The 15,033-nt window shown below is 48.7% G+C and overlaps 1 protein-coding gene across 19 annotated transcripts in view; it reads right to left on the reverse strand.

Moving 5' to 3' along the window:
• Positions 1 to 15,033, reverse strand: part of tspoap1 (TSPO associated protein 1) — a 69,230-nt gene that overhangs the window by 32,438 nt on the left and 21,759 nt on the right. For all 19 annotated transcript variants that reach the window (XR_014124774.1, XR_014124775.1, XM_081718715.1 and 16 more), the window contains 2 exons: positions 813 to 920; positions 144 to 272 (listed from right to left, as the gene is read on the reverse strand). Coding sequence is in view for 17 of the 19 variants with exons in the window: in XM_081718715.1 (XP_081574841.1) it covers positions 144 to 272; positions 813 to 920 (237 nt within the window). In the remaining 2 variants the exon portion in view is untranslated. The remainder of the gene's footprint in view (positions 1 to 143; positions 273 to 812; positions 921 to 15,033) is intronic.

The following is a 15,033-nucleotide window of genomic DNA, read 5'->3' on the forward strand; positions in this document are numbered from 1 at the left end:
ACTCACACACACACACACACGGTTGGAATCTAGTTGCTACTACTGTTTACCTAAGCTTGTCATAAAACCCTGGTGTTTCCTGGCTGAGCGGGTGGTCAGAAGTCTGCTAATGGGGTGGGGCTAACAGGGTGGGCGGGTCATACCACTTTGAGGTTGGCCTCCTGTAGCTTGTGTGCCCTCTCCTCTAGGCGCTTTGCCAGGACAGCCAGCTCTGCATTCTTCCTCCTCAGTCTCCTGACCTTCTCCTCCGTCTCAGGGCAGCTGCTCTTTCGCTGAGAGAGAGAGAGAGAGAGAGAGAGAGAGAGAGAGAGAAGAGAGAGAAGAGAGAGAGAGAGAGAGAGAGAGAGAGAGAGAGGAGAGAGGAGAGAGGAGAGAGAGAGAGAGGAACGCAGAAGAGTAGAGAGAAGAGAGGAAAACAAAAGAGAATATGGAAGTCAGCCTGTGTACAAGCAACAGATTGGCAGGGGATGACTTTCACAGAGAGAGAGAGAGAGAGAGAGAGAGAGAGAGAGAGAGAGAGAGAGAGAGCTGTCCCCATATGGGACGGAAGCGAGAGAATAAGATACAGGAGGATAGGCAGATGGGACAAAAAACAGGCAGCAAAAGTGTCCCTCCTATCCCATCTTAGGTGTAGTTTTAGGCTGCATCTAAAACATGTGTGCTCCGTTGCCTAGGAAACAACCTTTGACTCCTCCAACTGCCCATATCCACAAATACAGGATCAAAATCCTTCCACCCTCAAGCACCGTCACATCATTACAGCAAAATCTTCCAAACTGTTTTCAGACCAGCAGGGAAAGGCAGGTTCTCACCAGGAGGATATTGTCCTCTCTGAGCGTGGAGCAAGTATTCTCCAGCTCCTCCAGCGCTCTCAGCAGCTCCGCGTTCTGCCGGACCAGGAAGCCGTAGTCCGTGCCACTCTGCATAACACAAGATGTGGAAAGACACCGGTTAAGGCTGCCTCGGGACTGCATAATCTCATGTTTTTGAGGTACAGAAACAGAAATAGCATCTCGCTCTGTCTCACACAAACACACACACACACACACACACGTGCGCACACAGCATTTTCCCTCCGCTGCCAGCTTCCCACAGGCATGTTGTTGAAAGAACGTCTCTTATGAGAGCTGACAGCTAAACAGAAGCTTTCAGTGGAAGAGCTAAATTAGGCCAGTGAAACCAGAACAGCATGTTATCACATCACAACACAACACAGCCAGGTGATGATACCTATACACATATATAAACAGAGAAAGAGTCTGCTAATTACATTTTCATTTTGGTTGACTGAAACAAAAGACCATTAGATCTCCCACAGAGCTCCAACAGATCGGGTCTCTTTGACATCCGTTCGTTCTTTGGGTTCCTTCCGTGTCCGCCCCACCCGCATCACGGCATCGAGTTCATATTCTTCCCTCGTCGGGTAGCTGATGGCAGTAGCCAAAATACTGAATTTTTCAATAGATTGAGGTTTTTAAAATATCTACGGCTAAGTCAGTATGGCAGTATCAAGAACATGGGCTCAAATGTATAGTTGACAGAGTAAGAGCAAGAAGTGGAGGATGTTGATAAAGAGGATAGGGGATCCACACCAGTGTTGACAGAGAGCCTTCAATGATATTTTAATCACCTCTAGTGATGCCCCAAGTTTCGGTCTTGATTAAAATGACAGAATATGGTCCTTAGCTTCAATCAATACGGTGATTTGACGCACGATACATTGAATATCGCAATCCAAGGCAAAATTATCACCATGTCCATTTACATCCATATCTCCTCTGCCATGACCCAGCTGGCAGTGCGTCACTGGAACAAAAGTGCACCGACAGCACGGCAGGGGAATTATACACATGTGGCTAATCACGGCAACGTCCTTGAGCACCTGGCACCAAGTTTCTGTCGTGGGAGTTGTTAGGACTGCCCGTGTCCACCTGTTTAAGTCCAATGACCCGCATGAGGCGGAACCGGCCGCTGAGCTGCCTGTCGAGGCTCTCCTGGCAAAAGAACCTGCACCAAGAACACCCTCCAGCCTGGCCAGGCCTGCCAGGGCGTGTGCCAGACAAGCAGTGCTGCAGACACAACACACAGTGCTTACTGACGGGTATGACGGGGGGGCGGGGGGCACCTTCCATGGTGGCAAGTGTGTTTACAGCGATGGCTCTGAATAAATCTGAACAGAAGATACATTTAGGGGTGTTGGACAAAAGATGTGCGTTCTATGGTCTGGTGTGGTTTTTTTCCTGTCTCCATCCCCCTTTGGGTCTCTTCTCTGTGCTCCCCATGACCACCTGTATTCCCGCACACACACACAAACACACACACACACACGTATGTACAAAGGCACGTACATGTGGACACACACATGCACACACACAAAACCGTGAAACAAAACAATGAAGTGGCAGTGTGAACTACAACACTGTTCTTTAAACAGCACTTAATGGAGCCAGTGTCTAGGACCACGGCAGCTCTAGAAGGTCTAGGTCTAGGGCCCAGCCGGGCTTTCGGCTCAGCGCTACGGGGAGCCGCCATCACTCATGCACTTCCTGCTATAACCAACCGACCCCCAAAGGGAGGCAGGGCAAGAACGGACCATGCTCGGCCCCTTTCCAGAACGTTCTGTGAGCTACATATAGTGAGTGTAATTTCACTGTAGTCACACACAAGGTTATACGCACCTTATTGCGTTGCGTGTTCGAGTAGGCAGGATGCAGCAGAAATCTGATCTGGGATGCTGTGAAGTTACTGAATGTGCAGTAATTGGGGGGGGGGGGGGGGGGGGTTGTGTTCATTAGCCAAGGACAAAAGGGCACAGTTTTTGGGGTCCAGCACACCAGATGAGGGGGAATGAGGAGGAGGGGTGAGGATCGTTAACGGGACAGCAGTCTTGGCATTTGCTTGTTCCATTATGCAAATGTAATTTTGTCTGTAAAAAAGGCACGGCAGCCATGGGCTTATAGCACAGCTAACGTGACTACCAATAACTGAAAAACCTCTTATTCTGCAAAACTCTGTGAGAGACATGAGTGCCTGGCAAAATATACAATAAAAACTATCAAAGAAATTGTGTTGTAAATTGTCTCTATTGGATTTGAATGACATATATCTCACAGCAGCTTGTAGTGCAGAGGGATACACTGAAACATACAGCTCAGACACACACACACACACACACACACACACATCTGTATGCATGCACATGTATAGATATACACCTTACATACATACACATCTCAACCACATGGTAGCTTCAATAAATCCTTCTGCATGCTTCTGTATTAACACCCTGTACTGACACACAGTACTAACACTCTGCATTGACACCCTGCACTGACACACAGTACTGACACCCTGTACTGACACCCTGTACTGACACCCTGTACTGACACACAGTACTAACAATTCTGTATTAACACCCTGTACTGACACACGGTACTAACAATTCTGTATTAACACCCTGTACTGACACCCTGTACTGACACACAGTACTAACACTGTATTAACACCCTGTACTGACACACAGTACTAACACTCTGCATTAACACCCTGTACTGACACACAGTACTGACACCCTGTACTGACACCCTGTACTGACACCCTGTACTGACACACAGTACTAACAATTCTGTATTAACACCCTGTACTGACACACGGTACTAACAATTCTGTATTAACACCCTGTACTGACACCCTGTACTGACACACAGTACTAACACTGTATTAACACCCTGTACTGACACACAGTACTAACACTCTGCATTAACACCCTGTACTGACACACAGTATTGACACCCTGTACTGACACCCTGTACTGACACCCTGTACTGACACCCTGTACTGACATACAGTACTAACAATTCTGTATTAACACCCTGTACTGACACACGGTACTAAAAATTCTGTATTAACACCCTGTACTGACACACGGTACTAACACTCTGTATTAACAAACTGTACTAACACACGGTACTGAAAGATGGTACTAACACACGGTACTAACACACGCACATGCATGTACACACAACCATATACATGTAAAAGCGTGTACACACACACACACACACACACACACACACACACACACACGCACGCGCGTGCACACACATCTAGAGTCTCGCCTGTTCTACAAAGGCCTACCTCTTGCCTAAAACACCTTAACTCAACCTCACCCGTGCCTCAGATGTGCACAGGGACGTGATGCAGAAGCAGCTTGGGCATCTTCACCCAGGCCAGTGCCAGACTTGTCCTCACCGTAAACTAGTCAGGACCTTCGAGCACTGAAAGCATAAACAGTGTGGTGGGAAGACGGGAGGAGCATCACGCATTCAGTCAACCCCCACCCTGTCTGCAAACAGTCCGACCAACGGCCATTAACGTCTACACATGGCGTTCAGACACAGTGCTCATTCACATGCGTTGAGTCCACCCATGTGTTGTAATTGCCCTTCGTAGGGGGCTATTCTGTCTGCTCTCCTTCTCTCTCTCTCTCTCTCTCTCTCTCTCTCTCTCTCTGATGAGGCCAAAACCCTGCAGTATCCACATGGAGGGAAAAGGGGAGTTTGACTGAGGATGTGCTGCAGGTGAACAAAGAGGGGAAGACAGATGTCTACATAAAGGCGTGTGTGCATGTTGGGTAAGACAGATTGGCTCCTCTGCTTACTAGGCTGGTTCCTGTCCATCCCATCACCCAGCTTTTCCTCCATGTCTCACCCTCTGCTATCTTTCTCTCTCTCTCTCTCTCCGATCTGAACAGATGCAATCAGAGATAATTGAAAGCTGAGCCGCAGCTCCAAAGCAACTGCCACCCCGGCAACCAGACTGGAGACAGTGCCCACGGCGATGCTCGCCACAGAGAGTCCCATGTGTCTCCAAGGACTGGCATGGCCAGGGTAAAGCCCCCATCCCCCCCAGGTAAATCATGCTCCCCAAGACTCCTCTAATGGGGCGCAGGTGGACGCGCACACACGCGGCATTTAGCGAGGGCAGGACAATATACAGAAATCAAGCCGGGGGATATGCACATCGACGCAGTGAGGCCAGCCATAGCCTACAGACATGAAGCATGTAGCTAGGAGACAGCAGGTAGGGGACAGCAGGTAGGAGACAGCAGCGAGGAGACTGCAGCGATAAGACGGCAGCGAGGAGACGGCAGCAAGGAGACGGCAGCGGGGAGACGGCAGCAAGGAGACGGCAGCGGGGAGACGGCAGCGAGGAGACGGCAGCGGGGAGACGGCAGCGGGGAGACTGCAGCGGGGAGACGGCAGCGGGGAGACGGCAGCGAGGAGACGGCAGCGAGGAGACTGCAGCGAGGAGACTGGATTATAACGGTTCAGTGGCCTGATGCCAGCATTCGAGCTTTTGTTTAATAAATGAGATCTTAAAAAGGCTGTTTCTCATGTGTGCACGTTATGTCCTATGCTGTCTACTGCTGCACCCAGGGAACAAAAGAGAGAGAGAGAGAGAGAGAGAGAGAGAGAGCGCAAGGGAGCGAGATGGGGGAAAGAGGGTAGAAAGAGAGACATACACAGATAATTATCTCCATCAGTCCATCCCTATTTCTATCGGTCCATCCTATCTATCTAAAAATGTTTCAAACTACAGAGATCAGAGGGAGAGAGAGAGAGAGAGAGAGAGAGAGAGAGAGAGAGAGAGTAAGACAGAGAGAGAGAGAGAGAGAGAGAGACTTCTGTGCACGAAGTCTTCTGACAGGTAAATTTTGAGCTAAAATTTTAACAAGGTTAAATATAAATTACTAAGTGCTTGTAGAACAAAAACAGAAGAATGGCGCATTTATAGACCAGTGATGTAGATGAGATTACAGTATGTATATTACACAGAGGAGCCCAACGATTCACAAAGAATTTGGGAATATATTTAATTTTTACTGATCAGTGTAAATATAAACAAATAAACAGACGTGAGAGATTTCATTCCAAACCCTCAATACACAGCCATCTTTATTATTAATTATCATGCAAATAAATAAACACCCCACCCCCCAGATTGGCTCTGCTTGTTGTGAAGGATTGTAATGGGTCACTTGTCCCCTCACATTTGTATCTGTGCGGCATTCCTAGAGCAGACTGCAGGACTGCAGAACTGCAGCTGTACTTGAGGAAAGACCAGCAGCATGAGCGGAAAGTCTGAGAACATACCAGAACCTGTTAGAGCCACAGTGTTGGGCAGTGAGACCCATAACACGTTCACAAAAACAAAGATCTGGAGGGAGAGAGAGAGGGAGAGAAAGAAAGGAAGAAATGGATGAGAAGACAGTCACTCACATCAAACATTTATACCCACCACACACACACACACACACACACACACACACACACACACACACACTTCACCTTATTTTTTCAGCCTTCACTGCTTTTTTCCGGCCGTCACTGCTGTTCTGTATTCAGTTCAGGCCCTTTCACATATCTCTAGCCAACACCAGGCCTTCTCTCAGAGAAGTCATAGCTGCACTACTAATCCATGAAACCTCCACCACACTATTCACTTACAGTGTCGTAACTGTCCAATTAATGGGCCTGTTTCACTAGGACGCGCGTTCCCTGACTCATCTGTGTCATTCCCTCACCCGTCCAAAGGCAGTCAACACGATAAAGGGGGCAGAAGATGCATGTGGAGAGAGAGAACGGTGAGAAAGACGAGAGTCTCGCAAGAATGAGAGAGACGCGGAGGAGCACGCGTTCCGCGCGCCGTCTGAGGATCCTCTCTGTTTCCACGCGCCGCCACCACCCAACGGCTTCCCGTCCAAGGGCTGTCAAAAACGCTGACAGGCAGCCGACAAGCAAACTCCGTGAGGTGCTCCAGCGGAACACGGCCAGTCCCGCGGAGGCTACCGACAGGAAACGCGGGCTATGATGGAAGTGAGGATAGGACCTTATTCTATTACTGGAAAACGCAACAATGGCGATTTTAAAAAACAAAAAACAAAAGTGGTTCGAGGTGGACCGCAACCGACTGCTGCTGTCGGAAGAGACGGGAAAGCGACTGCCAGTTTGGCAAAAACAAAATGGGATAAGGAAGCGCAAGTCAAACATGCCAAGTTGGCTCTTCACAGGCCGGGGGATGAGGGGAGAGACAGAGTGAGAGAGAGAGAGGGAGGGGTTTAATAGAGCAGATGCACGTGCTCTTGTACAGCAGTCTCATGAACGATAATATGCAAATGATGAATGGTTTGATCTTCCGCCCGCACGCATGCGCACACCCGCTGTCCTGGATAACGCGGGGATGTAAAGGGCCCTGTTCGTAACACTCCACATGCTGTGGAGACACACGCGTCAGCAGTTAACGCACGAGTGCAGACAGCAAAACCCAGAAGGGGATCTCCGTGGTTTGGGGAGTCGGGTGTGTGTGCGTGTGTGCATGCCTATGCACGCGTGTGTGGGTACACATACTAGAGATGGGCGATATGGCAGATGTATTTTGCAATACATCGCCACAATACACAAATTTTGTGATCTGAGTTATTCCAAGGTTTGCTTGGAAGCTGGAACCAACACAATGTGCCATCAAAACTAATAAATAAACAACACAGTTTTAACAGTTTGTGGTTTTATGTAACACTACTGGTCATTATTTACAGGCACTCTATAATTTATCATTTCTAAATGTCTATTTTTATTAAACATGTTAAGTGTTCTAGAAGTGCTGACAACAACAATAACCTCCTAAAAGTGTTTCCAGACTTAAAGGATATGTATTAATAAACTATTTCAGTGCTTGAGCACATAGATTTGCGCACATGGAGTGCTTACCAACCCACAAACTGTGATGCAAGCAAGCCAGTCAGTAAATTTGTTTGGTTGAACACATTACTACTGATGAATATGCATGAGCACATTCTCTCCCACAGTGCCTACATCAGAAAAAAAACAAACATGGCTTTACACCAAGCAGTCCTGATTGGCTACCTTTCCCACGTCAACATGGGACTCGTTAGAATGATTCCACCTGAGGATGATTCCATCTGAGGATCTCCGCCCACGGCTTGAGAGCTACCTTTGCGAAGGTATGCCGGACCCACTGGCGATAGGTTGAAGCTAAGTGCTAAGCATGGGAACTGTTCTGTGGTGGGCTGCACAGACCGGCACAAAACACTACATCAGCCCCCAGCCTCGGAGGACGGAAGAGCTCAATGGGGAAAGTTTGTTTTACTTTGGCAACATCCCAGTTACAGTCGGCAAAAACCTGAACGTATGTGCTAACCACTTTGTTTGACGCACACCTGGCAATGAAAGATTTCTTCAAGGAGGGATCAGTACCAACTGTCTATGGTGAAACTCCAGACGAGGGAAACACTTTACCACTAGCTAACACTAACAGCTAAGGCAATATATTATCTAGATAATATAGATAGTGTCTAGTAATTTCCTATAAAATGATTGGCATTTCTTGCTGAAGGATCAACATGTGAATAGCATAGAGTAGAGTACGAGAACTGGCGTAGGTGTCTCCAGAGGTCTTCTTGCTGTTCCTCCCACATGCAGTCAAGGCAGCTCGTTATCGTTAAAAGTCAATAGGTACTCGCAGCGGCTGTTCTGAACGCGGCCGTTTAGGCGGGTTGCCGTGGCGCTTGTTCCTTGTAGTACTGTGTCCAATGCATGCCACAGACATTTCATTAAAACCCCAGGGCACTGTGCCAACTTGTGTAAAGGGGGTGGGGGTGGGTGGGTGGGTAAAGTCACCTTTAATATATCTTGACAAACACAACAACTCATCATACTATATGAGTAGATACTATATGAGTACCGAGCAGTAGAGGCTCCGCCTTCTTTCTTCTTACGGACCCTGCTTCTCCGTTTTCGTAAAACGCCACCAGCATGGTGGAGTAGCAGGCTGTCGCGCTCTCTCTCCCCTCCCTGATATAACTGAAGCGATAGGAGCGGGCCAGGGTGTTTCAGGGAGACGCCGCAGCAAAGCCCGATCACGGCGTAGCCAATTAACCTACATAAGGAGACAATTGATTTTAGAAGGCCGGGACACATCCTCGCAGCTCGGAAGAATTAATTGGCCAAAACATGCAGTTTGTTCTCAAAACTCTCAGGCATGGCTGCTTGGAGCCGTTCAACACTCCACTGATCCGAAGCCAAGAAGAAAAAAAACTGCAAGATGAAGAGTGCCCTAGACTTCAAGGCTTTCCCTGATCTCCGATCAGCCAGGGGCAACGTCATGTCCGTTATAACACTGGTGGATTGCTTCTTTGTGTGACACTGGGCAGCCTGCAGTGGTAACGTCGCTCATCCCGGACAGAGGGACGCCTCTGGGCCATCGCACTTTCAAAGACAAACGCTCCAAAATAGTCGCAGTCTAGCACACCTGATTCCGCCTTTTTAATTAGTCTAGACACTGACATCTCCATGGTTACCATGGTTACCAATCCGTGTACCTCATCCCCAAGGCAGGATGCAGGGGGGAAATAATAATCAGATTAAATGATTTAGTCAAAGGACAAGGGATTAGAACAATAGGTGGGCATTTGGTTTTTACACCAGAAGTGGGCAAACAAGAAAAGAAAAACAACTGAATTCCAGTAAAGAGGTTATCTTTGTGCATCCCACCATAATAGAGGAAAACAGATTGAAACTACATATGGAGCCACCTCTCTCACACACACACACACACACACACACACACACACACACACACACACACACACACACACACACACACACACACACACACACACACACACACACACTCTTTTCTAATGAGGTGGCTTGTGATGCTCCACTGGCATCAGGCTTGTCTCACAGCAAGCACGATGGGTCTGTTTCTGTGCTCGCTTTATGTGCTCACAGATCCAGACACACAAAGAGAGCTCCTCCTTTGTACTGGACTTCAAACGTCATCTCATATTGGAAAACTGCTAGAGTTCAGGACAAAAAAATCAATTTAACTCAAGATTTAACCTAATTTTTATTTAAAACCCCTTGTTATGACAGAAGAACATTGTAGCAGCATACCGTGAGCAGCATTACACAAGTCCAAGACCAAACCCCAAAAGTTAAGGTGGCATCCAAGAAATGCTTATTTGTTTGTTTGTTTTTTAAATATATGCTCAAAATCAAAAGACACCTGTCCCCGCACCAACACTGTCCCCGCACCAACACTGCCCCCGCACCAACACTGCCCCCGCAGGGAGCCATTATCCGAGAGCCTGTCAGGGAGGTGGAGATAAGGTCATAGGACCTTAAATATACTCTCACTAACCACAGCAGAAAATATTACACAGCGGACTAAGATATAATTTTATCTGTCACATTCGATCTGCCCTAATCACATGAAAAGCACTGGAAAAGCACTGAAAAAGCAGGTGCTTTAAAGAGCTGGATATTACTGCAACTCACTGCTCACTGCAACTCAATTACAGCCTGGGAAGTGTTTTGTGTGTGTGTGTGTGTGTGTGTGTGTGTGTTGTGTGCGCTTGGGGTCGCGGGGGGTGAATCCTCAGACAGCCATTTCTCCACCCTCATTCTTCTGAAGAATTCCCCGTTTGGGAGAGCCAGGAAACGGATCTGCCCATCAGTGAGGAATAGCTCAAGCGTCCCAACATGACGGATACTCCCCTCACGAACACCAGTCTCGTTAGCTCCCACCGTTGCAGCAGCTGCCGGCGAAGTTCCTCCCTCCTGACGCCCGGGAGGAGCGTGGATTTCATTTAGCCTTCATAAAATTGGATTGGGGTTGCGGGGTGGGGGGGGGATTCGATTTCCCACCCAGGTGGTCTGCCAGGCAAGTGAGCTTCCCCTTGGGGCAATGCAGCCTGAGGTGTTTAATAAAGGGGATACCTGCTATCTAGAGGACACAGATGGAATGCATTTCACATGGAAACACACACGCACATGGCTGGAGATACCATCATCCCTGGGGAGGAGGGAAACGACTCGACTGGTACTCTCCGAGTCCCGAAGCCCGGTGCTGACCCCGCGGCAGCTGCCGGCGTGTTCGTCGGACTCCCTGCGCGGATTCCCTCCGGATCACGGCGCTTCACATCACCCGCGTGGCAAACGGGATGCCATTTTGGATTTAGCTCGTGCCTTTCAGGGAAGAAGCGCAGCTCTCCGCGTCCTTGACTCAGAGGATTTCCAAATGCCGACACCTGGATCATGAGGAGGGGGGGAAAAGGCGCCCACAGAAGATATCGAACTGGCACTTTTTGCAGTTCCCTTAAAAATGCCTTGGGCACCCCCCAAGCTTGCCTGCATTGCTCTGTTCAACAGAGCCCGACATGGGACTCTTAGAGATCTAGAAATGTGACGCACAAGATGAAGTCAAGCCAAAGTGCTTTGTATTAGCAAAGCCACTGACTTGGCAGCCTAAGCTGTTAGCACTGGATTCGTATTGAAAATGAAAAAGGTCACACTCCATACAAGGGGGCTGAAGGACGGCAACTGTGTGTAGCTTAGTATCAGTCTGGACTTTTGATAGCAGCCTTATAAAATGTATTTACACGGTCTGAATGAATAATGCCTCGGCAGATCCTGGAAAATGGTTGATTTCAGTGCAGAGCCAAGCACAGCCAGCGTAGGGAGTTATTGTTCCACTTTCTCCTTCAAGCAGACCGCGAACGGACAGTTCTCGGCATGGCACGACCCTCACTCTTCTCCTCAGTGCTGGAGGAATGCTTTAACGAGCAGGGATCTCTTTTTTTTGTCCCAGTCCTTATGGTTTTTGGACAATAGGAAAGCGGGATGCCAGGACTGAGGTCAAATGGTCCTGAAGTGGTCTCCATCGACAGCGAGAGGCTTTGTAAACCAGCCCCGTGCCAGTTATGCTCCAAACCAGACTGCTTATGCTGAGGGAAGTGGGAACCCCTTCCGCTGGTCTCTACTGTCGAGAGGTCTATGGTGGTCTTTGCTCCGTCAGCTGGACCTGGAAGCGGAGTGGAGCGGGACCGCGACAATGCTCCGAATGTTGAATTAGTCGAGGCTGAGAGAGAGCCGAGAGACACCCGCCCACCCCCCGTCTGTCCCTTCCCCATCTATGCACCTTCTGCCTCTGCGTCTTAATTAGGGGCTGAGTCCCGTGAGGAAGCCCGCCGCTCGCTCGCACTCCTCTGCAGTTTGGCCCTGGGGAGACGATGCCGGAGTGCCTGACAGACACTGCAGTGCTGACAAAATGGCAAACAAGAGCTTAAACACCTTCATCATACTCCTAAACACTTAACTGACGACTCTAGAAGCACACATTAGTATGAGCTATTTAAAAAAAAACTCTCACCCATGCCAAAAAAAAAAGCAGAGTTACTTGCATAGTGGCATCTTGGAGCTTATTTAGATAAATGATGTCTAATAGAGACTGCAAGGCTTGATTCTCAGGAGGTTTACGGTTACAGAGCAGCCACAAATAGCTAGCTCTCTGCCGTAGCCCTTCTGTCTGTCGCCGTACATGCAAAGCCAGGAAAAAGAACGACCTTCCAATGAAGCCTCTGCATCTGTAGGAACCCTCCACATCTCTAGGAACCCTCCACTCAACCGTCCACATCTCTAGGAACCCTCCACTCAACCCTCCACATCTCTAGGAACCCTCCACATGTCCAGCTTAGCAGCGTTTCTCCTTTCTACAGCTGTGTTTATCTTCACTCATCTCCACTTAGGATCTGGGTCACGGCGGAACTTGGCAGCCACCACCGCACGGTCCAATGCCACTGCCTGATGGAGGCATATGCGCGCTTCCCTCTTGTGACTTAAAACAGGAAGGATTCGGGCGGCCAGCTGGTGAGAGGAGGCAGCTGACTTTTAGACCTTGTTCTTCCACGGCATAATCACTGTGTCCCTCCAGAACATGCTTTCATAAAAGGGGAATTAAAATAAGATGCACAGCATACTGGGAAGAGTTTTTAAAGGGTTTGTTTTATCGGTCAACCCGGCCAGTTCACTTACGGTTTGCTGTTACGAGCAAACCGAAGGAGATTAAGTCCCTGACTCTTAGGTGAAACCGCCGCTGTCAAGGTGGAGCCTGGACTTGCTTACAATTACATAAGTGTAGCACACCGGAACAGGGCAGAAGACAGGAGAACAAAGACGAGCGAAAACCCCTCCCTCCCTCGCTTCACTCGTTCACTCCCGCACTCTCCACTGCTCACTTGAGCACACATGCCCCCTAACAGTTTCTACAGGAGGCAGCCAAGATGGCACAAATTAATAAAAGGAGCAGTCTGGACAATGGCCCAGGTCTGTGCCCACACACTCTCTTTCGTGCTCTGTCTTTGTGTGTGTGTGTGTGTGTGTGTGTGTGTGTGTGTGTGTGTTTACCATATGCTCGTTTCATTTGAAATGTTGCTGAACACAATGATGATGATGATGGTGAAGAATCAAACCAAACTGCCTTCTACCCTTGAATCTCAACCAAACATGCTTTAGCTGCCATAGGTGGCCAAAGATAGCCTAGTTAAGTATAAAATGGCGATGAATAACCAGCCATAAAGAGGCACAGAAAGCCCTCCAGCTCTGCTGACGTCTGAGGCATGACTGGTCCTCCTCTGGGGAGCTGAAAGGTCACCGGCATTATCGATTGAGCTGACTGATCAGCTGCCTCTATGACCCCCTTGTCAATAAATGTTTGCTCATGCAGAACCTCACCAAATGGTGCCTGTGCCAGGTTGGAATGGAGATGTGTTCAATTAGTTCACAGATATGGGGGGGGGGGGGCACAGAAAGAGAGAGAGAGAGAGAGAGAGAGAGAGAGAAAGAGAGAGAGAGTGAGTGTGTAATGATGTATAATGCTGCAGGCAGAATAGCAGATCTTTACAAAACTCTGTAAGAGGACAAGAAAGATATAAACCCATCAAATCCAAGCTGACAGAGATGACAGCACCCAGCTCTTGTGCTACGGCATCTATTACGGTGACGGTTTGGCTCGCATAAACGTGTGAGACATAAACAGTTCCATTCAGCTCCTTCCAAAAGCCTCTGCAGAATCCCAGAGGCACAGAGATCCCGATGCACTGAGACCGTAGTTGGCCTGAGGGTCAACTGTGGGAGGAAGGGGCCATGGAAACACAGAAAGGTCGCAGTGGCTTGTTTTGACCTTTCACCCTGACCTTATGCAATACCCAGCTCAATAGTGTGGCATGCCCAATTCCAAAACGGCCAGCACACTGAATCTTTAATGTGGTCGTTACCTCCCCTTTTGCATTCTCGGTGCAGTAACTACATGCAGATAAAGAACTGCAGGGTCATGGCTTCAGTAATGACCGCTCGAGGACACGAATTAGAATTAAGATTCTAGGAGATGGAGCAGTTAGGTACACACACACACACACACACACACACGCACACTCAAGTCATGCACTGACACACAGCCCTAACTGAAAATAATATACTTGTCTGCAGCTGTGCCTCTGTAACAGAAAAGACTGATAGACACTCATTGATCTCCCCTTCCATTTTTGCTCTCAAATAGAGGTTAAATAGGGGTTTAACACACATGCGCGCATGCACACACTCCCCTGTCTTCATCAGGCTCTGTGTAATTAATGCCCACTCTGCGCATGCCAAAACATTATCTCATCATCCCTGTAACCCTTCAACCCACGCTGTGCCACCCGGGTACAAATGAGCTCCCTAAGATGAACTGGGTCTGGTGCTTTCTTTTAAGCTATTCGATGTAACTATGGAGTAAAGAAAGCCCTGGACAAGGGTAAAAATTCAGCTTCAAATGCTGCCAAAAATACTCTGAAATACACACTGGATAGAGCTTGACGATATAATAAGACAGCCTTCTTTCAAAAGTAGGTCATCCCATCCCACCTGAAAAGAAATGAAGATAACCCACCCGTGATTTGACATAGTATGACCTGGGGGGCGGAGTGTGTTTCTCAATTCCCACTCCATTCCTCCACCCTCCCCCACCACAGCACACGCAGGAGAGGAGGAAGACTTGCATCAGGGCAATCTCCTTCGCTCTCCTGCACCACTCACAGCCGCGCAGCAGGGGGCAGGAAACCTCGAGCGACAGGCGGCGGGACTGCTGAGAGGGATCGGAGGTGCGCGCTTGACCACGCCCGCAATTCTGGAT

This window comes from Electrophorus electricus, chromosome 8 (genome assembly GCF_041902795.1).
Source record: "Electrophorus electricus isolate QZ-2024a chromosome 8, ASM4190279v1, whole genome shotgun sequence".
Lineage (NCBI taxonomy): Eukaryota > Metazoa > Chordata > Actinopteri > Gymnotiformes > Gymnotidae > Electrophorus > Electrophorus electricus.